General features: G+C 43.6%; 1 protein-coding gene across 1 annotated transcript in view; it reads right to left on the bottom strand.

Annotated features, from left to right (window-relative positions):
* Nucleotides 1–1,649: 1,649 nt before the first annotated feature.
* RAB3B (RAB3B, member RAS oncogene family) overlaps nucleotides 1,650–23,509 on the bottom strand; it is a 43,710-nt gene continuing 21,850 nt past the window's right edge. Inside the window, exons 3-5 of the mRNA XM_072127574.1 lie at nucleotides 9,810–9,928; nucleotides 9,121–9,245; nucleotides 1,650–2,274 (exon numbers count right to left, since the gene is read on the bottom strand). Of these exons, the coding sequence (XP_071983675.1) occupies nucleotides 2,087–2,274; nucleotides 9,121–9,245; nucleotides 9,810–9,928 (432 nt within the window). The 3' untranslated portion in view covers nucleotides 1,650–2,086. The remainder of the gene's footprint in view (nucleotides 2,275–9,120; nucleotides 9,246–9,809; nucleotides 9,929–23,509) is intronic.

Genomic DNA, 23,509 nt, shown 5'->3' on the forward strand with positions numbered 1-23,509 from the left:
CTGAGATAAGTCAAGTTTAGAGGCTGCTGGGGTAGTGTCACTTCTTTGGTTCTATTGCACCTGGATACAGGGAGTTAAAGACTTAGTTAGAAAGTTGAGCTGCAGATAAAGATCCAATTGCTGCCTATTTTTTTTGTAACCTTTTGTATCTCTAGTTTTGTAGCTCACTAAACCACAAGCCAATTCACACCTGAAAGATGAGATTTTTATCTTTAATATTAAATTCAACACTGTGTGGGAGATGGATCAATCTGTCAACACCAGAAAACTGTAGTGATTTGCACCTGAATAGCCATGCACCACATTTATCAAAGGTTTTGGACCATTTTTAGACAGATTTTCATCTTCTTTGAAAAAGGGGCGTGTCCTTTGTAATTAAGGGGCGTGGATTGAGATGTATTAACCAGTGCGCCAGAAATTCCTAAATTGTGGTGCAGCTAACTAGACCAACTAATAGGAGGTACAAAGTACAACTCCCCAGTCTTATAGTGGACCAGATCGCTATGATGGAGCCCCTTTTAAAAGTCTTGTCCGGTATTGGGGCTTTCTAGGTAGGGGGGGGGGTATAAAAATAAAAAAAACAAGCTATTCTTCCCTCCAGTTCAGGTTATACAATTGTGACAGAGGGTGCTGTGCCAGATAGAAGTAAGTAAAGGCGGTCCCCTACATAAAGGCACCCGACTTACAGACGACCCCTAGTTACAGACGGACCCCTCTGCCCACTGTGACCTTTGGTGACCGCTCTGGATGTTACTTTAGTCCCAGACTGGAATGATCAGGTGTAAGGTGTCTGTAATGATGCTTTATTGATAATCCTTGGTCCCATTACAGCTACAATTGTCACTGGAGCAAAAAAAAAAGTCTGAATCTACAATTATAAAATATACAGTTTCGACTTACATACAAATTCAACTTAAAAACAAACCTATGGACCCTAACTTGTATGTTAGTGGGGACGGCCTGTATACCTTCTTTGTTATTTTTATACCCCTGTGCCAATATCAAATAAAATCCCTGACATCCTTTTGATGCAGTGATTCCCTATTTATCATCAAATAGGAGAATTTTGTCAATATTAATTACAATATGTGAAATAACACCTCTGTTGTGCGGTTTCTTTATTACTCCTCTTCAAACATATAAATAAATTGACAACTCGGCGTTACTTTTTTTTCTTGTTAAAGGGGTTGTGGTCCTACAGTCTGCAGTGATTGGTGTCAGACGGTGTAGACACACACTCTTACCTGGTTACACGGAATGGTTGATTTCTGAATCATAGATTTATAATAAAAGATAGTCCAGAAACTTATTATAGAAAATTTATACTAAAATGTTCAAGGATATGTGATGGGTGTTTTCTTTTAAAATTAAAAACAGACACAAATCACACCTTTGACTTAAGTCCCAAAATAATATTCTAGATATTAATTATTATTATTATTAATATAATATTTTAGAGTTCAGTTTTAACCTATTCTCCGCATAGTCAAATGATCAAATTATAAAATCCGGACTGCCTGCAACCACCACTAGGGGGAGCTCCCTGTGTAGTCTCATTGCTGGCTTGAATATGCTATATAGAAGATGAACTCAGTGGTAGAAAACCAAATACTGATATGAATTTGGACTTCATTAGCAGAAAAAAAAAATGAAGCTACACCACTTTATTTTTTAAAACAATTTCTGATTGTACGTCCTAACAAATAACTTTATTTTTAGTAGATTTAACATGGAAATATATTTATATATTTACAACTCTATGACATTTATAAAACTGCACAGCATCGTAGACATCGGTCATAAAAGCACAAAGTGTGTATTTCCGAAAAAAAAACTAAGGGGCTCACGACATTACACCACACACTGGACAAGGGTCACTTTCCATACAATTACATTGTTACTACTTGTAGTACTCCGCCCCCCTGGTAGGATAGTCTGTATCCATTGTATCCGGAGGCATCAATATGGATAATGATGGTTGAAAATTGGTTCGTATCCGGTTCCCCCGACACAAACTGGCAACATAATGGTAACACGACGTAGAGTTCAGGCCGTCCTGGTGGCTCCCGGAGGGTCCGGCTGTGGATTAACATGAACATTTTTGCTGCATGGGGGTGGCAGAGTCTGTAAAGCGCAGGTTTTTCCCTCCGCCGGACGCCGCCTGCTCGTTGTCCAGACTCTCGGACATCTTGTCGCAGATTATATCTACAAGGCGCTCGAAGACCTGCTTCACCTGGATGTTCTCCTTGGCGCTGGCTTCAAAAAACTCAAACCCTGTGAAGACAAGTATATAATGAAGAACTTCTAGAAATGTGGCACCAAATACTACACTCTAGTCCCAACCAGAGCTGCATTCAAGTTTGGTAGGTTCTTATGTGATTCTATGCTTTTATGCCTCTCTGCTGCCCACTGCTGGCTCAGGATTGGTATGGCTCATTATTAGCCCCTGTTGTGTTCTATTATGCACTTCTTTAAATGAGAGGCGGAAATTTCAAATGTGGAAAAAATTTTTTCGTAAAACTGTATAAACCTTTACCAAAATATGTTATAGATATGTATAGTGTCCATCCATCACCCTGTCCTAGGCTCATCTACAGGTGCAGAGGGTGCATGTACTGCAAGCCAAGTCTTTCCTGCACCTCCTTCTATGTTCTGTCTTCAGCTTTCAGGCTACAGGAGATCTACCACCAGGATAAAGGTTTGTAAACCAAGCACGCTTGGGGCTCATTCAAAAGACTGCAATGGGGGCTGTGATTTGGATGAATGATTTGCGACCAGATCACGGCCCCCATAGATTTCAATGGCACTAGGACCGGGTTGGCCGCTCTTCTGCCTATAAAGGGTGACAAGTACTCCTCCGCCTGCCCTGGTTTCGGTCCGGGCAAGCATATGACCATGGGAATGCCCCCTTACATGGTGTGTACCCCCCCCCCCTCCTCCTTTGCAGGACTTGCTCTTCTTTTAGCTTCTTTTGCCCTGGTTTTTTACAAAAAAAGCTTTCAAAAGTATGCCAATGAATCTCAGGGGCTCCATGGGTGTTAATGGAGCCCGTCAGGCTAATTTGCATAATTTTAATCCTTTTTTTTTTCTTAAAAACAAGGACATTAGAAGCTTAAATTAGAGCAGATCCTGCCAGAGGGGGACACTCCAGTATGTCAGTGTTTGGTTTACAATCCTTCATCTTGGTGGTAAACGTCTTTAAAATTGAGCAGTATAACAATACAGCCCTCGAACCAATAGATTGTGCTCTGGCCTAAATCCACAGATCAGGAATATAATATATAATGTAATAATTTATTATATATTTCTGGAGTCTGAGTCCGTCCATTTTATCACAACTCTGACTCTACCACAATGGTCACCGGCACTGCTAGAAAGTAGTGGCAAGTATTAGTATTGGGTTTTTTTGTTGTTTTTTCTTTGGTTTGGGGCTTCCATTATTGCTTAAAGACTCATCTTGGATCTGCTTTCTTACCAATTGTGAGCTCTGGGGTCTTTATTATAGTCTTGTCTAGGTTATATATTTTTATTGTTCAGTCTGGAGTCACAATTATGAATTATTTGTTCTGGGGTGTCCATTATTTATATTCTGGTCAAGAGTCTACATTCTTATTAAAGGAAATCTATCATGCTGTAGCTACACTGATGCAGGAACATATCTTGTTTAATTCCTGAACCAAGTGGCTTTGCTCAAAAGAACAGAATGATAAAATTCCGGACCTTGGGGGAAAAAATGGGTGTCATACATAAGAGCTGCCTGAACTGTCCAGACAAGACTAATCATCCTGGGCTGGAGGACTTGTACACAGCAGCTGGGGGATGGTGCAGCGATTGATTACTTCTGCCTATGGGGGACAATACAGTGATGACGTATTCTCGGCTTATGCTGGGCAGGACAAGGCGGGAGCAGTGCATAATTGGGGTGAGGAGAAGCGTAGGAGAGACAGAACCTCATCATAATATCGTTTTGAGCAAAAACCACTCGGATCAGGGATTAAACAAGATGTGTTTCTGCATCAGTGTAGCTACGGCATTCTCAAGGTATCTTTGGTTCATAATGCATCACATCAAATGGTAGGTTTCCTTTAACTGTTTGGTCTGGGATCACTTATTATTTTGCTTTGGGGTCTTCATGATTATAAATTGTCGGGTCTGGATTATTATTTGATGTGTATATATACTGCATTGGCTAATGTGCAGCTTTTCCGTCAGATGCGTCTGCTTCAGTTTCCACCACGTGAATGGCTCGGTAGCAGATTTATTTTGGGCACAGTTTGCACATTAGTGACTATAAAGGGAGTAATTGCCTCGCTTGTTGCTGACCACATCATTTTCGGATCCCAGACACCTGTAGGGTTTTTATACACAGAAATTTGCATTGCTACCTATTGCCAGGAGGCTGCACCTGTACCTGATATTGTTCAGCCCTGCAATCAGCCATAATCCAGAAGCAGTTACCGCAGCGTGAGCGCGACTCGTACAAGCGCCTTTACGACGATCATCAAGATTTTAATTACAAAAATAAATAAATAAACCCTAATTTTCTGCAATTAAACCTCGTCCTGTCTATGTACAGCTGCAGGCCAAGCGCTTTCCTGCCTGTAATTAGACTCATTTATCCTTAAAGTCGTCAGAACCAAAATGTCATCCTCCATCCAGAGACGAAGCAGCGTAACGTCTACAGACCCATAGACTTGTAAATTATAGGACCGCGAAATGCCAAGGAGAATGATCTGCTGCTGAGTGACTGATATAGAAAGAGAGCAAAAAAAATATTTAATTTAGCTGAAATTGTAAAACCCTGTAAAAGGTGCTCCCATTAAATATTTATCAAGAATATACTGGGAGTATATTATAGAGCAGGAGGAACTGAGCAGAGTGTAAATAAGCAGGCTGCAGACAGGAGACTCAGCTCCTCCTGCTCTATAACATGCTGCCTTCAAACACTACATACAATCTGCTCAGCCCCTCTTGCTGTATAACATGCTGCCTGTAGATTGTACATAGTGTCCTATCTGCTCAGCTCCTCCTGCTCTATAATATGCTGCCTGCAGATAGGACACTATGTACAATCTGCTCAGCTCCTCCTGCTATATAACATGCTTCATGCAGATAGGACAATAGGTATAATCTGCTCTGCCCCTCCTGCTGTATAACATGCTGCCTGTAGATAGGACACAATGTACAATCTGCTCAGCTCCTCCTGCTCTATAATATGCTGCCTGCAGATAGGACACTATGTACAATCTGCTCAGCTCCTCCTGCTATATAACATGCTTCATGCAGATAGGACAATATGTATAATCTGCTCAGCCCCTCCTGCTGTATAACATGCTGCCTGTAGATAGGACACAATGTACAATCTGCTCAGCTCCTCCTGCTCTATAACATTCTGCCTACAGATTACTTTGCATTTTCCATGTGATAGGCTCCCTTTGAGTGAATAGGAGCATTCTCACCAACTACTCCTACTACTACAGATGTCTGACACCCATGGTCTGACCCTGACAACTATCCTAAGGTTAGATCAACCATTTAAAGTACATCTACCACCAAGACAAAGTATTATAAACCAAGCACATTTTACATGTAGGTTTGTGCCCCCACTGGCAGGATCTGCTCATCTTTTAGCTCTTTAATTTTAAAAGGGCTTTTAGAATGATGCAAATGATCCTCAGGGGCTCTGTCTGATAATTCTGCACACCTTCGTGCAAGCTTACTGCACGCCTCCACCCTCCCCTCACAAGCCAAAGAGCCAGGTAGAGGGTAAGCTTGCAGGGAGGTGTTCATGGTTATCAGACTGAGGCTCATTTGCATAATTTTAAAAGCCAAAAGATGAACGGATCCTGCCAGAGGGGGCACACACACACCTACATATCAAATGTGCTTGGTTTACAATCCTAGATCTTGGTGGTAGATGTCATTTTACTTCCATTTTCACAATGTTGGGAACCTTCGATATGTGACATTGGGCCTCCTGGTTCAGATTCTGAGGTGGTCCGGCCGTATACAGAGCATTACAATGTAGACTGATGACTAGTGATCTTCTATAGAGCCGGCACAATGCACACAATCAGCTGGAACGATAACAATGAATGGCGGCCGTTTCAGCTGACTCCATACTTGTCACTTCTTTACAAAGCCATCAGCCGCCATTGTACTCAATTGCTGATCCGAGCAGTGGGATGATGGGAACGGGGACGCTCGGTATCATCCCTGTAATAATCAGCAATCACAGCCGGATTCACCGAGGCACCAAATGGGTTCATTTCCCCCTCACTCTTCATTTGACCAGAACTTTTCCCATTAGCGGTGAAAGTTGTGCAGAGGAGAGAAGTCAAGTGCAGAAAAGTCTGAATAAATCTGCGCAAAAGTAAAGTACAAATATCTATTCTGCATGTGGTATGGGCTGATGATATTGCGTATTAGACCATATGCACTGCAAAGGGTCAATGGGGGTCATTTAATAAGGTCCCGAATCGCGTTTTCCCGACGCGTTACCCGAATATTTCCGATTTGCGCCGATTTTCCATGAATTGCCCCGGGATTTTGGCGCATGCGATCGGATTTTGGCGCATCGGCGCCTGCATGCACGTGACGGAAATTGGGGGCGTGGTCGAACGAAAACCCGACGTATTCGGAAAAACCGCCGCATTTAAAAAAAAAAATTGGTCGCACGCGCCATACTTACATGCACCAGGAAGAGATGAGTGAACTCCGACGCAACTCGGCGGACCTCGGCGCAGCAGCGACACCTGGTGGACATCGGGCGCAGGACCTTCATGAATCGCCGAAAGACCCGAACGCTCGTCCGAGAAGCCGCCGCTGGAACGCGAATGGACCGGGTAAGTAAATGTGCCCCAATGTCTCTGAAGCTGGATCATAATCCGCAGCACAGGTCATTTTATGCAGGGAAACGTTTAAAGGGAACCTGTCATCAGAAGACCCTTTTTCTAGCTCCCCTTATGTCCACATAGAGAATAGAGAGAGTTTTTATAGTAAAACTGGCTTTTTCCTTAAAAAAAAAAAAAGATTAGTTAAATGAAAGTTTTATCTTTCTGTATGTGGAGCTGTGTCCCATGGGAGTGGCCAGTGAGGAGTGCTCCCTCCCCCCTTCGGGAACCCGCTCCGTCATGCATCAATTTTAAAGTTAATAAAACTCCCCCATCACATCCCCCCTTGCGATGTCACATGTCTGCCCCACTCCTCACTGGCCACTCCCAGGGGACACAGGACACTGCTCTGCATACAGAAAGGTCAATTTTCATCTATTTTTTTTTTTTTTAAAGCCAGTTTTATTATAAAAAGCACTTTGGCAATGTGTACACTATTCTCTATGTGGACCTAGGGGAGCTAGAAAAAGGGTCTTCTGATGACAGGTTCCCTTTAAACGCTTTCCTGCGTAAAAATTACCTGTGCTGTGGAATATATGACATGAGAGAGCCAGAAAAATGACTCCTGATGATAGGTTCCCTGTAAGGTGTAGTTTAGCTGTCCCTCTGCTACATTGCATGTAAATCCACAATGTCTGCACTTACCGCATCAGTTTTCTGTAAGTTGTTATGTAAGGCCACATGTACCATATTTTTTGGACTATAAGGCGCACATAAAATCCTTAGATTTCCTCAGAAATCAAAGGTGCGCCTTATAGTCCAGTGTGCCTTATATATGAACCGTACTTACAGACAACAGCTGCCTTGAACTGTGCACAGGTCTGCCTCCTGCTGGTCATTCATCCTTATAATCAGGTGCGTCTTATAATCCGGTATGCCTTATATATGAACCTACACGTTTTAGCAGGCATTTATTGATGGTGCGCCTTATAGTCCGAAAAATACGGTACATTAACATAATTTACGTTCCTGTATTCTCCGTTTTTTTTTTTTTTTTTTTAATCGGATGTCAGACTGACACATTCTTTTCAATGGATATATGTATATGTTTTTCACGGATCTGGGTGGAGACTGTAAAAAACTCAGAGCGGGTCCTAATCGTGCCTGTGTTTGTGGCTATGACCTTCCCATAGGGAGGCCTGAAAAATATGGATGCCCCACGGGTGTCATCTGTGTATGTGCGCGGCGCGGTCATGTGACCCTTCAAGGGTTTGGGATAAGCTAGTGACGTTATTTTACACCCTGGAATCTTATTTTTCTGATTCTCAATAACGAATGACACATGGATGACTGTATCCGTATATAAGGCTTGGCAATGTATTGGACAATGATAACGCCATCGTATGTAGCCTGAGGACATCACATGTAGCATTTGTGTGCAGGGAGATACAAATGTAATTTAATTCTTCCTCTTTATTCCACCAACTTTGCTGGAAATTCACAAACTGCAAAGTTTTTCCAAATTTTTTTTGCCACTGTCCAAGATGTATAAGTGGAACTTCCAGAAATCCAAATATTTGCTGCAGATCCAACCTTGTGCAGATGATTTGATACAGATTTCGTGCAATTTGTCCAAGTGTAGGGCATATATATACTTTATGGTGCTGTATAAATAACGGATACATTCTTATACTACTGCAAGAATAACTTTACAAGGTACAGGCGGTCCCCTACTTAAGAACACCAGACGACCCCTAGTTACAAACGGACCTCTGGATGTTGGTAATTACTGTACTTTAGTCCTAGGCTACAATAATCAGCTATAACAGTTATCACAGGTGTCTGTAATGAAGCTTTAGTGTTATTCCTGGTTCTTATAACAACCCAACATTTTTAAAATCCAATTGTCACAGAGACCAAAAAAATATTTGGGGTTACAATTCTAAAATATACAGTTCCGACTTACATACAAATTCAACTTAAAGGGGTTCTCAGGAGGTGGAAAAACATGGCTGCAGTCTTCCAAAAACAGCACCACACCTGACCATGGTCACTGCCAGTACTGCAGCTCAGCTGTATAGAAATGAATGGAGCTTAGTTGCAATACCACACACTACCCATAGTCAGATGAGGCGCTGTTTTTGGAAAACTGCAGCCATGTTTTTCCCCCTCCAGAGAACCCCTTTAAGAACAAACAAACCCGGGGACTGCCTGTATTTATCTTTCAGCAATAATGACTTGCATTGCAGTGTTTAGCCAGAAGGGGGCGCCGCAGTATTGCACATACCTAGTTGATCGGCAAGGTGCTTCCCTTTTTCGGGCGCTATCACCCTCTCATCCTCCATATCACATTTATTTCCCACCAGAATGACTTGTGCGTTGTCCCAGGAGTAGGTCTTGATCTGGGTAGCCCTAACGAAAGGAGAAAATGTAATTTACTATATGATCTGTGCATGTATACATTGTCATTAAATCAGATTTATATTGCTGCCAAGTAGTCTAAAAATCTCGCAAGACCAGAAGCAGAAGGTGACGACAATGAGGCTGTTGATGTTATATTAGCAACTTATTTTGGAAATTTTTGAAAAATGTTTCTTAAAGGGGCGGTTAAGTTGGAGGGCGTGGAGGTGGAGAGGCATCACATAAAAACTGCAGCTATTCTTCTATTGGGCATGGTCGCCATATAATCTACTGCCAACATTTAGAGGGGGCTAAAATAAGTGATGGGTGTAGTGTCCTGGTGTCAGATGAATCACATACTGGGTATAGATAAATCTATAAGGGGCCAGATAACCCCTTTAAGTCCCCAACACATCAGATGCCACTGTCTGGCTTCTGTTTAATTTCTTTTTCCCCATTAAAAACCACTTGCACACCTGGCCAAGCTGAGCATGCATGTACATAAAGTAGTTTGGAGGAATGGCTATGGGAGGAATGTATATAAACCGCCCCCTCCCTAAAGTACAGGTTACTTACCAGTCCTGCACAGCGTTATAAGACTCCTCGTTGGTGATGTCATACATCAGTATGAACCCCATTGCCCCTCTGTAATAGGCGGTGGTGATGGTCCGGTATCTTTCCTGTCCAGCTGTGTCCTGGAAAATAATAATTTGGGATGAGTCAGATCCCAAGTCACACATTTTCTAAATTCCTCTCTACGGTTATAACAGGATTTGAGAAATGCAGAAGGTAAAGTGTGAAAATTCACATCTCAGAAGCAGGTTTGAGGGTTTACGACGTCTTCAAGTATGTTATTACAGAAGACTAGGATATATACTAGGTACAAACTTAGTGACAAACCCCCCAGAAGACTAATTTCAACAATGATTTGGGCATGAATCATCATGGTGATTTTTTTTTTGTTATAGGACTTTGTTACTTTTATTTTCTTTTATGACAATATCTACAGTGCCCCCTAAAAATTATAATAATTTCCCACACTAATTATAGCTCTGTAAAGAAAAACAGCAACAAAACTATGAACTGTCAGAACCAGACTCTGTCCAAAAAAAAATAAAGCACCAGAACAAATTTCTGTACAGAAATGCAGAACCAGAAACAAGCTCCATACAGAATAGACCAGAAGCTCTGTACAGAAATAGGGCACCAGAACCAAACTCCATACAAAAAAACAGAGCCAGGCTCCATACAGAAATACAGCACCAGAACACAGCTCCGTACAGAAATTCAGAACCAGCAACAAGCATTGTACAGAAATAGAACACCAGAAAAGAGCTCTCTAAAGGAATACAGCACCCCAACTAAGCTAAGGTTAGTACAAAAATGCATCACCAGAACCAAGCTCTGTACATAAATACAGCACCAGAATACAGCTCTGTACAGAAACACACTGCCTGAGTCGGGCTCTGTATAGAAGTACAGTACCAGAACACAGCTCTGTACAGAAATTCAGAACCAGCAACAAGCATTGTACAGAAATAGAACACCAGAAAAGAGCTCTGTACTGAAATTTAGCACGAGAAGCAAGCCCCATACAGAAATACAGCACCAGAACAAAATTCTGTACAGAAATTCACTGCCAAAACCAAGCTCTATACTGACATACACTACCAAATTGGGCTCTGTACTGAAATACAGCACCAGACCCAAGATCTCTAAAGGAATGCAGAACTCTAACCAAGCTATGTATAGAAATGCATCACCAGAGCTAAGGTTAGTACAAAAATACAGCACCAGAACTAAGCTCTGTACAGAAATAGGACACCAGAACCAATCCCCATATTTAAATATACTGCCAGAGCCAGGCTCTGTACAGAAATACAGCACCAGAACACAGCTCGGTACAGAAATTCAGAACCAGCAACAAGCACTGTACAGAAATAGAACACTAGAAAAGAGCTCTCTAAAGGAATACAGCACCCCAACCAAGCCAAGGTTAGTACAAAAATGTAGCACCAGAATCAAGCTCCATACAGAAATAGGACACCAGAACCATTCCCCATATTTAAATATACTGCCAGAGCCAGGCTTTGTATGAGATGCAGCATAGGAACCAAGCTCTGCACAGAAATACAGCACTAGGACCACCTGCTATAAATGGGCGGGGGGGGGGGGGTATGGGGGGGGGCTGCACTATGTATCATACTAAGCACAAGGCAGAGTCGTCCATGAAAAATCAACAGAATCAAATAAAAGCCATAAAAAATACCAAATCAAACACAAAATCCCCTGACATTCATCACCCTGCGCTATAAACTCCATTATCACATTTCACTTTCTCCATATGAGAGGCCGCACTTTCCCGAGCTGTAAAGGTCGCGCTGAATTGCTGCGGGGGTCAAGTCGATCTGTGATGAAAAGTCGTTTTGCTAATGACCTGATACATTTGCAGAATGATTCATACGGATCCAGTGATTATGCGCAGCAATTAGCGGCCTCGCCAAAATGAGCGTCTCCACCGGAAGGTTACGGACTCCTTTCAAAACTTTTCCATAGCGTCGTAATGAGTCTACACGGAGACAGGAGAGGACCACAGCCAAAAATTTATACTGGGAATCGGTCCAGCGGATGATTGTACCGGATGTGAATGAGGACGATGAATCCTCATCAGGAGAAAGATAAAAGGAAAGTAGTACAAAAATTGCAATTTTCCATAGAATTTAGAATCTCCACAAAAGACGACCAGCGATATAGAGGGCCAGAGATACTAAAAATATGGCGCTTAAAGGGAACCTGTCACCAGGTTTTATCCAACTAAACTACTATATCCCTCAGGTAGGGGATGAAATGTCCTAGAATTCCCTCTTTTAAGGGGAATCTCACCAGTTTAGCTATAAAAAGAATCTCCTCCAAAGTCCAGAAAATATGACTCGTCTCACCCCATTTTCAAATGAGATGGGTCAAGTTTTGTGGTTTCAGGGGCTGATATCTTCTGTTTTCCAATACCTGGAAACATGATTTCTGTGTCATATTAAAGATAAGGATGTCATCTTTCAGATTACACCTGGCTTATGGCTACAGAACCAGAGATACAGCCAGCTAAACATCTAGGGAGGATAGACACCGTGATACCCCAGTACAGGAATAACACACAGTTATGTCACACTACAGAGATTACACACACAATGATGTCACAGTACAGGGATAAATACAGACAGTGATGTCACAGTACAGAGATAATACACACAGTGATGTCACAGTACAGAGATAATACACACAGTGATGTCATAGTACGGGGATAATACACACAGTGATGTCACAGTACAGGGATAATGCACACAGTGATGTCACAGTACAAGGATAATACACACAGTGATGTCACAGTACATGGATAATACACACAGTGATGTCACAGTACAGGGATAATACACACAGTGATGTCACAGTACAGGGATAATACACACAGTGATGTCACAGTACAGGGATAATATACACAGTGATGTCACAGTACAGGGATAACACACACAGTGATGTCACAGTACAGAGATAATACACGCTTGTTACCCTGCTAGTTACGCCTATGGACCTGGGAGTCCATAGAAGTCTGTACTATACATATAATAATATATTTGTAGAATGTTGCAGCTCCCGTTAGATATTGTTACAATGGACGCCCTTTGTTTCCCATTCCATAGACTTGTCAGCTGCGGGGGTCCACATGACTGCTGGTCTATTGTAGATAAACTCCGGTGACAATAAGTATCCAGTCTCCAGCCTTATCTGCCAGACACACGCTCTGCGGAGACGCTGCCTGTACTGATCCGCCATCACAGCCAGCAACTAATAACCCAAAGCCCAATAATATCCCCCTCAGATACGAGCGGCAGCCCTAAGAATTCACACAAAACTTTATTTTGGGTACGAAGAGCGATAATCGTTTTTGTTGGTTAATGAATATTTTCTGCTATAATTTCTAATTTCCCCTATTTTTCTTATATTATTTCAAATTAAATTGATGATGTCATCCGTTTTTTTCACAACTGCAAAAAAAAACTTATGGGGGTCTAATCTACTTTTTGCCCTGCGCAGTTGGTTGCCTGGCACGGATTTCATCCATGTGCCATCCGTTTTTTTGGGGAGATCCATTGACTTCTATTGAGGTCCATGGTCTGCATGTGAGGAAAAATAGTGCATTTCTGATGTGTGAACAGACCCATAGAAATCAATGGATCAGTATGGCATCTCAAAAAAAATGGATAGCATGCTGACCTCAAAAACACCCGTCTGGATGAGTAAATGTAATGTATATTGACAACTGGGTGTTAACAGTTGGAGGCGTGTCCCTGCACACTCTCACACTGTCCAATCAGTGATTTAGACGGGACACACCCAGTGTAGGACGGACTAACCAGAGCACCAGAGGATTCTCCCGTGGGCCAATGAATATTATTGCCCCTACAAGTCTGGAATCACTTACTACATCTGGTACTAGAAGCTTTATGGGAAACGGAGGCTGTGCCCCTTCTGCTGCTTTCAATCTGCGGTTTCAGGACCTTTGGAGGACCTTCAAAGGTCCTGAAATTGCTCTTTTGTACATTGAAAGCAGGAACAGATGTATGAGGATTTCATGGGTGAAGGTTCTTCTTAGTATAAAATTTAGTGGATGCTTTGTGTGGCCATGGGCCCCCTAGAAGGCTTGGGCCCCCGGGCTACCACCCAAACTGCCCATATTATAATCTACTGCTGGCTCTAATGCAAAAATATTTCACCAAAGTCCAGGAATTTAAAGTCAACTAGAGGCAAAGTATGGCCTCTAGGATCATTTTCTCTGTTGGGGCCAAAGAACCCCATTCCGACACTGGACCACCCCTTTAATAATGGGCCATAACATAATTCTAGGGCAGCGGGGCAATTATTTTGGGGTGATATACATGAAAACATCACCAGAATACGCCCTTTCCTTAAGTTGGACAACTCTTGTGTCACCCCTTCACCTTCAAACATTATAAGCTCTTGCAGACAGGACCCTTACTCCTATACCGTACAATGCAGAGCAGAGCATTGTCGTGTCATTTCCAGTTTTGTCTATTTATGTGCTCTGTGATATGTAAAGCGACACAGAATATATTGGTATAAAAATGGAAATTATTAGAGGGTTATTAAGATTCCTCTGAGGGACATGCTCCAAAATATTATCGCCTATTAGTAAAACCATGAGGTATCGGACTCTCCATATTAAGCCATTGTCCTTCTCAAGACAATAATCAATGATTTATGAGGAGAGTCCGGTTACACTCAGATTACTCCGGGACACTGCTCCGGCCTTTGTCATTTACATGGAGGGACACTTCTATATGAGAATAACTTTCCAAACCTCTGTGTGACGCTACATGTTCACACCAAATGTGTAATAAATGCCGACTTTACATAGACGCCCCAGTTTATGGACCAAAATGTATCATCCATGATCGCAGAGAACTTTAGTCGATCACTTTTACACTACTATTCAGGTCGGCTATGAAATATCCATTCTAAAATTCCCTCTCAACCGTTTACCTAAAAAAAAAAAAAACTCCTTTAAAGTAACATGCAAATTGAGAAGAGTAACTGTTTGGCTAAAATGAGTCACTTTTAGAGGCTGGAAGGGGTATCGCGCTTCTGTTGCCCATATCTTCGGCTTTAATTTTCCCACAGCTGTTAATAACATGCAAGCTGAGTTCTGATTGGCTGCCATGGGCAGCTAGAACAGTTTTACCTTAATAACTTCTGATAAATCTCCCCATCTGTATTTTCAGTCCTTTAGATCACCGAATCACAAACGAATGTGATTTATAATATGTGATTATTATCTTTAATGTGATATCATATACCATAGAGTAATATCCATTTGCAGGGATGCACCTCTCAGTCTAAAAGTGACTCATCTCAGGCAAAAGTGACTCATCTCACCTCATTTGCATATCACCTTTTTAGGTAAAAAGCTGAAATTTTAACATACAACCCTACAACAAGTTTATAAGGGTAAAGGCTATTAAACAGGTTCCCTTTAAAAGGCGAAGTAATCGCTTTTGAATAATCTAGTCTTCGTGAACACGAGGACGGGTCTTATTTTAAGCTGTCTAGAAGACAGATCCAAGAAAGCTCTAGCGTGATTCGGCGTTTGTCTGCCGCCTCATGTACTGAAAATAAACACTAGACCAGCGCAATTTTTACATCTACGTCTGGATATTTTAAAGAATATTTGAGCCAATTTCTGAAACCTTTTGAAAACAGGAAATGGAGACTTTGGATGGCAAAGCCAATCACATCGCATCTTTTATTTTCAAAAGACAGAATCTAAAATGAAAGCTGTGCCGTGATTGGTTGCTATGTTCAGCATATGTCGTTTCTCTTACCTACAGTCCTATGAATGTTTTTTGTGGGTTTTTTGGGGCTATTAGAGCCCAGTATTTTTTATTTATGCTGCCCCCTATTGTGGCAGGTGACAGTATGTAAAATAATTACAATCTCATGCACGCTGAACAATGAACTTTATGTTGTATTTACCTGGCCAACCCCTTTAAATAGGAACCTATGGGTACGATGTCACCTGGTGATTAGGAAGCAATGACAGGGGACACCAGCTGCTGTACATGTGATAGATACGTACAAAGAGACTGACGCCGAGCGCTGACAAACACCGCCATGGTGACTAGTTATCTGCTGTTTGGACAGCTGGGTTTCCTGGAGGACTGAAAAATGCTGAAAATAACATCTGCGCAGATCAGTGCACTCAGCGTGGACCCGGATTGTAAAAACACATAAATTGTTCACAAAAAACACAATTATTTTCTAACTGATGTATTTTCTACATACGGATGTCATCCGTTTTTTGTGAATCCATTGATGTCTATGGATATCCAGGATTTGCATGTGAGAAAAGTTGGTACATGCTGCAATTTTTTTTTTCTGACAGTGTGCACATCTTAAATTAAAAAAAAAAAGCAGACTTGTGAACAGACCCGTAGAAATCAATTGGTCAGTATGCCATTCCACCCAAAAAAAAATGGATAGCATACGGATATCAAAAACATCTGAATAAGTCCCAATACTGAGGCAAAAACCAGAAGAATACCTCAGCATTACCGCAAATATCTATCCCGGCCTTGTATCTTATAACCCTGGACATGATTAAAGGGAACTTGTCATCAGGTATTGACCCATCAACCTAACAAAAGGTTCCTGTAGCTTACTCCACATAGAAACTTAAAGGAAATCAACCACATGCAAAACATATAAAAACCCTATAAATACTCACCCCCGCTCCTCTTCATCTTAAACCCGGCTCTGTCTGTAACTAAGCTTGACACACCGGGATCACCTACAAAGCAAACTTATAATGAGCATCATGAAGTGTGGGGACAAGATGTCCGGGGCTCTGCCAATTTATGCATGACCCCGCATCTCCCTCTCCCATGCTGGAAGCATGAGAGAGCGAGGCGACATCATGTGAGAGGCATGAATTCACCCCTCTTGCATGACGTCACCTCCCTCTCCCAGCATGGGAGATGTACGTGCAGGGGCGTGCATAATTAGCAGCCCGCAGCTCTGGACATCTTGTCCCTGTAGTCCGTGCTGCTAATTATGTCTGTTTTCTAGGTGATCTCGCCGTGTCAAGCCCTGTATTGTTATTACAGGGGACTGGATATAGTCATTATAGGGGGTCGGTATATAGTTATTAAAGGGGAGCTGTATATACAGTAGTTATTATTGGGGGGTTGTATATAGTTATTATAGGGGGGGCTGGATATATTTATCACAGTGGGCTGTATATATTTATTACATTATTATTAGTCTTCTCCTGGCTCAGGATATACATGATGAAGCCAAGGTGAAGATTACAATGCTAATTGCGCATGTCTGCAGCTATGAGAAGACCGCGCATGCTTGCACATGATTTTATCTAGGGCGCCGACTACGTGTTTGTAAGGGAGGGAACAAGAAGCCAGAAGAGAGAAGTGTTCTTGAGGATGACTCCATGATTCTGACGGGTCCATGAACCATCCCCATGGTTCCGTGGTCCAGAGCTGCTGGGGGACCCACAGGAGGAAGTACAAAAGGAATCCATGGGATGAGGGGGCTGTACCTAATGATTTCCTAGGGTGTGAGGGTTTTTTCTCTCTAGCTCTCACCAGTCCTGAGTAATAGGTGCTATTAGTTTTGCACACAGTGGGGCAGATTTACTTACCCGGTCCATTCGCGATCCAGCGTCGCGTTCTCTGCGGTGGATTTGGGTCTTCTGGTGATTCACTAAGGCAGTTTGTCCGCCGTGGCCCCCGGTTTCCATCGCGTGCATGCCGGCGCCGATGCGCCACAATCCGATCGCATGCGCCAAAAACCCGGGGCAATACAGGGAAAATCGGCGCAAATCGGAAATATTCAGGTAACACGTCAGGAAAACGCGAATCGGGCCCTTAGTAAATGACCCCCAGTATGTTACCAGACGGCCTAGTCCAGCACAGGACCGCCTACCTGACAGTGGAGTATCCAATTAGCAGGGATGCTCAAGAATGTTGGGCTAGGGAAAAACTTCCAACTGAGCCGGAAACAGTGGAGCGACACATCATATAGCACAGAAATGCTTGGGGCTGGTGGGGTTGCTCATAGGACCTTGATAACAGATTATTATTACAAATAAATTATTCATTTTAGGGGGGATTTTTGCAAATTATTTTGTTATAAAGGTAAAAACTATAGGGAGTAGAACAGTTATAGTCCCAGTCAACCCGTTTCTGCCATATCTACAGACTTGCACAGTCCCATAAGCCTCACTCTAGCATCTAGACATTGGGAATGGACCTTGTTTTGTTCCACAACATAAAGGGTTACAGAATTGTGAATATATAATGTTGGTATTTGTCTCGGCATCTGCTGAGCCGCGCCAGTCTGGGGATTCCTGACAATAAGCCTCAGATATCTGACGGCTTAATACACGTCTGCTGTGATCCTGTCAAATAAAATCAAGAACGGATTCAGATCCTCCCATCATCTCTAAACTTTCAGATAGAAATAACCGCAAAATGACAGAACCCCTGGGAATGGGATGTATGAGAGCCGAGCGGGAATCTCATGGAATACTAATGAAGGAGAAGGTGAAGAGCGACTAAGTACACAGCAGGTAAGAAACCGCGGATTATATCGCCAGGGGGCTGGAAGAGCGGGAATATCACAGTATGACCCGTATTAAACAAAGAATTCAGACTGTAGAACTTTCTCAATAAGGGGTTTCAAAGGAATCCTGGAAAAAACAAAAATGTAATTATCCTGTTCCGGGTCACTGTTCCGGTTTCGTGGTGGTCATTGGTGGTGTGATACTGCCCACCGGGTTGATCACACACTGTGACCAGTGGTGTAGTGATGCAGAACATACCGGGTCCATTTACACCATGGACTGACCCAAGACTCCCTTCCTATATATGGTACTAGAATCAGTTTCTTGGGGAATGGAGGATGCGTCCCTTCTGCTGCTTTCAATATGCGGTTTAAGAGCCTTTGGAGGACCTTCAACAGTCCAAAATGGCTCTTGTGTACATGTGTATTGAGAGCAGAAACAGATGTACGAGGATTTCATGGGTGAAGGTCCTTCTCAGTATAAAATTTGGTGGGTGGCCTTGGGCTCCAGGCTACCGTCCCAAACGCTTATATTATAATCCACTACTGCCAACACTTTTGACACAGTCAGGAGTAGAGCAGGAAAGGATGACCGCCATTAGGTGGAAATTGGAGCAGGGCAAGTGCCCTTAAAGTGTAAAGCTATAGTGATTTTACTGAATTATTATACGTGATCCCCATTGAAAACAAACAGAACGTTGACTACATTGTCCTGCTCGCCCTTTTCTATCCAAAGTTCTGGCATTTTCCGTTCTGAAAGTGTTTGATAAAAATCTTTCTCACCAGAGGTAAAGTGGGCAGAGACTAAAGTCTGTCTATGCCCTCAAGCTGAGTCCAGTTAGCTTGCCCACAGATCCCATGATGCCCTGTGTTCTCTCTCAAAGTAATTTAGCATTAAATCCATTTAACATGGTGAAAACTAAAACAATGCAAGATATTTCAGTACCCAAACAAAATTATCAGAAACCAATATAAAATGTATTTAACTACATCCAAGTACATATAATCCCGTAAACAGCTTAAAGGTGCAGGCACAGTTCTGTATTCTGCCCGCTGTCTTCTTGTGTATTGTTTGTGTAATTTGCAGCTTATTCCGTGGACGTGGTGTTGGTATCTCTGAAGCCAGGGGTGTAATTACTTGCGTCTGGGCCGGTTGTCGCTGGATGCGATCGCTCAGGAGCAGGCGCTGATTATATGGTACTGATAAGAGTCTTTGACGTCATTGTGGCGACTGTGTCTACAGCAGGTTCCTATCAGGGTCCCATCTATCACCTAATACATACCTCCCAACCGTCCCGTTTTGGGCGGGACAGTCCCGTTTTTTAACCCTTGTCCCGCCTGCACGGACCGTTAAGTGAAAGTCCCGGTTTTTTTGCGGTTTCACGGATTTTTCAGTTTTGTCCCGCCCCCGAGTCCCGCCCCCCCCCGAGTCCCGCCCCCCGAGTCCCGCCCCCCGAGTCCCGCCCCCGAGTCCCGCCCCCGTCCTGCTCAGGATACAGAGAAGCCAGGGGGCGGGGTACAGCGTCCTCCTCCTCTCCAGCTCCCGGGCTGTCTGCTGCAGAGCCGGCACCTCCCCCATCCCCTCCCCTGGGAGGCAGAGCCCTCCCTGTCCTCAGGCTGCCACTTGCAGGCACATGGATGGATGGATGGATGGAGCAGTGCAGAGTGTCATGTTCTCTGCACTGCCCCTGCACAGCAGCCCCAGGGGATCATCCTCCGTGCAGGCAGGAACTCTCCAGCACTGCTACATCAATGGCTCCCTGCCCCCACCTCCTCCTGCTCCTCACTGAAGTTCGTCTGATGAAGCAGAGCCGAGTGTGTGCAGCTGCTGCAGTGTGATAACAGGTACTCTACAGTGACTGCAGGCAGCAGCTAAAGGGTTAAACACTTTCCTCCATAGACCCCCATCCCTAATCCCCCCAGTGCCCTTCTATTCTGCTTTTATTGTACCATATACTTAATCCCTTAACCCCTTAAGGACGCAGGGTTTTTCTCTCATTTCTCGCTCTCCAACTTCAAAAATCCATAACTTTTTCATTTTTCCGTGTACAGAGCTGTGTGAGGGCTTATTTTGTGCGTAACAAATTTTACTTTCCCGTAATGTTATTTATTTTAACATGCCGTGTACTGCGAAGCTGCAAAAAATTCCAAATGTGGAAAAAATTTTTTAAAAAACCGCACATGTCACGTTCTTGTGGGCTCAGTTTTTTCGACTTTGACTGTGCACTCAAAATAACACCTCAGCTTTATTCTTTGGTTTGGTGCGATCGCGGTGATACCGGATTTATAGGTTTTATTGTGTTTTAATACATTTTCAAAAATTAAACGCATGTGTGCAAAAAAAAAAAAATAATAATTTTTGCCATCTTCTGACGCTAATAACTTTTTCATATTTCGGTGCACGGAGCTGGGGGTGGGGTCATTTTTGGCGAAATGAGCCGACGTTTTCATTGCTACCATTTTGAGGTCTGTGCGACATTTTGATCATTTTTAATTTCATTTTTTATGTGATGTAAAAAGGTGTAAAAGTCGCATTTCGGACATTTGGGCGCCATTTCCCGCCTCGGAGGTCACCGCCGCCCGTAACCGTTTTTATATTTTGATAGATCGGGCATTTTGGGACGCGGCGATACCTAATATGTCTGTGATCTTTACTGTTTATTATGTTTTATATCCGTTCTAGGGAAAGGGAGGTGATTAGAATTTTTAATATTTTATAAATTTTTTTTATTTTTAAAACCTGTTTTTTCTTTTTTTTCCACTATTTCTTAGACCATCTACGGTACATTAACCCTAGATGGTCAGATCGCTCCTACCATATACTGCAATACTTCTGGCTCATTGTAACGAACCTGCAGAAGCCATGTAGCCTCGTGTCAAAAGAAGACCCGAGGCTACCACGGCAAACGATCGCCGCCCCCGATGACGTTCGGGGGCACAGCGATCGTAAAAAAGACTTTGCCGGCGACAATGACCGACTGCGGTTATTAGCGGTGGGGGTTTTCTGCAACATGCAAAACCCCCCACCTTGTATGAAGAAGACTCAGCCCGTGAGCCCTCTTCATACACTCCTTATACTCTCTGCGTCGTAGAGCTACGGCGCAGAGCGTTAAGGGGTTAAAGGGGTTTTCCCACAAATACAAGTTAGGCCCTATCCATAGGACAGGGCTTAACCTGCTGATGTGTGGGGGTTTCAGTGATGTGACCCCCATAGATCATGAAAACAAGGGGTCTGTTGGGGTCCACATAAGGTCCATGTCATCGCTCTATGACGGTAATGGAGCAGAATGGTCATACACGGCCGCCTGCTCCATTACTCTGACGGAACAATTTTTGCGTTTCCATATTTCACTCCCCACTTTCAAAAATCAATAACTTTTTTATTTTTCCACGTACAGAGCTGTGTGCGGCCTGTTTCTGCGTAACAAATTATACTTCCTAGTGACAGTATTAAATATTCCAGGCCCTGTACTGGGAAGCGGGAAGGAAAATATCAAATGTGTTTTTTATGGCTTTCACTGCGCGCTCAATAGGACTCCTCCCCTTTACTGCGCTCCATAGGACCCCTCCCCTTTACTGCGCTCCATAGGACCCCTCCCCTTTACTGCGCTCCATAGGACCCCTCCCCTTTACTGCGCTCCATAGGACCCCTCCCCTTTACTGCGCTCCATAGGACCCCTCCCCTTTACTGCGCTCCATAGGACCCCTCCCCTTTACTGCGACAACGAGCATGTCCCCCCCCTAGACAACGAGGATTTCCCCCCCTAGACAACGAGCATTTCCCCCTGCTAGACAACGAGCATGTCTCCCCCTGACCCCTAGACAACGAGCATGTCCCCCCCCAAGACAACGAGCATGCCCCCCCCCTAGACAACGAGCATGTCCCCCCCCCCAGACAACGAGCATTCCCCCCCCTAGACAACGAGCATGTCTCCCCCCGACTCCTAGACAACGAGCATGTCCCCCCCCTAGACAACTAGCATTCCCCCCCCCCCTAGACAACGAGCATGTCTACCCCTGACCCCTAGACAACGAGCATGTCCTCCCCTGTGGCTGCGTGCCCTTTTTTGTGTGTTTGTGTTATTTTTGTCTTCCAGGACCGTGCCTGCTGTGGACTGCTTCGGATTCGAAGGATTACGTCTATGACCGACATTTCTAACAAATAAAATGGTCAACGAGGGTGTGTCTGCGTCTTTTGTTCAATAAAATTTTCTGAAAACGGTGTGATTATTTATTTTTTTGCGACACTCTTCATAGTTTGCCGTAGTAGTGGTGCCGGCTAGGTGACGGTGCTCATTACTAAGGGCTGGCCTTAGTGTTTGCCTTAATTTTTTTGGCAAATTTACACTAACGCCCATACCATTACCCCGGTACCCACCGCCACCAGGGGTGCCGGGAAGAGCCGGGTACAAACCAGTACCTGACCGTCTATAGATGGTCAGGTGTTGGGGCGGCTGCAGGCTGTTATTGTTGCGCTGGGATAGCCCCCTAACAGTGGCCTATCCCAGCTCAGTAATAGCAGGCTGCTGCTGCTTTTTTGTATCTGGCTGATTTGAACAATAGGGGGCACCCCATGCCGTTTTTCCCCCCCATTTTTTTGTAAAAATGGGGGAAACAGCCTGGGAGCCCCCTTTAAAGGGGGGACCCCACGCATATTTTTGTCAAAAATTTGAAGAAAAAACGGCATGGGGTGCCCCTATTTTTCAAATCAGCCTGATACAAAAAAGCAGCAGCAGCCTGCCATTACTGAGCTGGGATAGGTCACTGTTAGGGGGCTATTCCAGCGCAACAATAACAGCCTGCAGCCGCCCCACTACCTGACCATCTATAGACGGTCAGGTACTGGTTTGTACCCGGCTCTTCCCGGCACCCCTGGTGGCGGTGGGTACCGGGGTAATGGTATGGGCGTTAGTGTGAATTTGCCAAAAAAATTAAGGCAAACACTAAGGCCAGCCCTTAGTAATGAGCACCGTCATCTAGCCGGCACCACTACTACGGCAAACTATGAAGAGTGTCGCAAAAAAATAAATAATCACACCGTTTTCAGAAAATTTTATTGAACAAAAAACGCAGACACACCCTCGTTGACCATTTTATTTGTTAGAACTGTCGGTCATCGATGTAAT

This window comes from Engystomops pustulosus, chromosome 10 (assembly GCF_040894005.1).
Source record: "Engystomops pustulosus chromosome 10, aEngPut4.maternal, whole genome shotgun sequence".
Classification (NCBI taxonomy): Eukaryota; Metazoa; Chordata; class Amphibia; order Anura; family Leptodactylidae; genus Engystomops; species Engystomops pustulosus.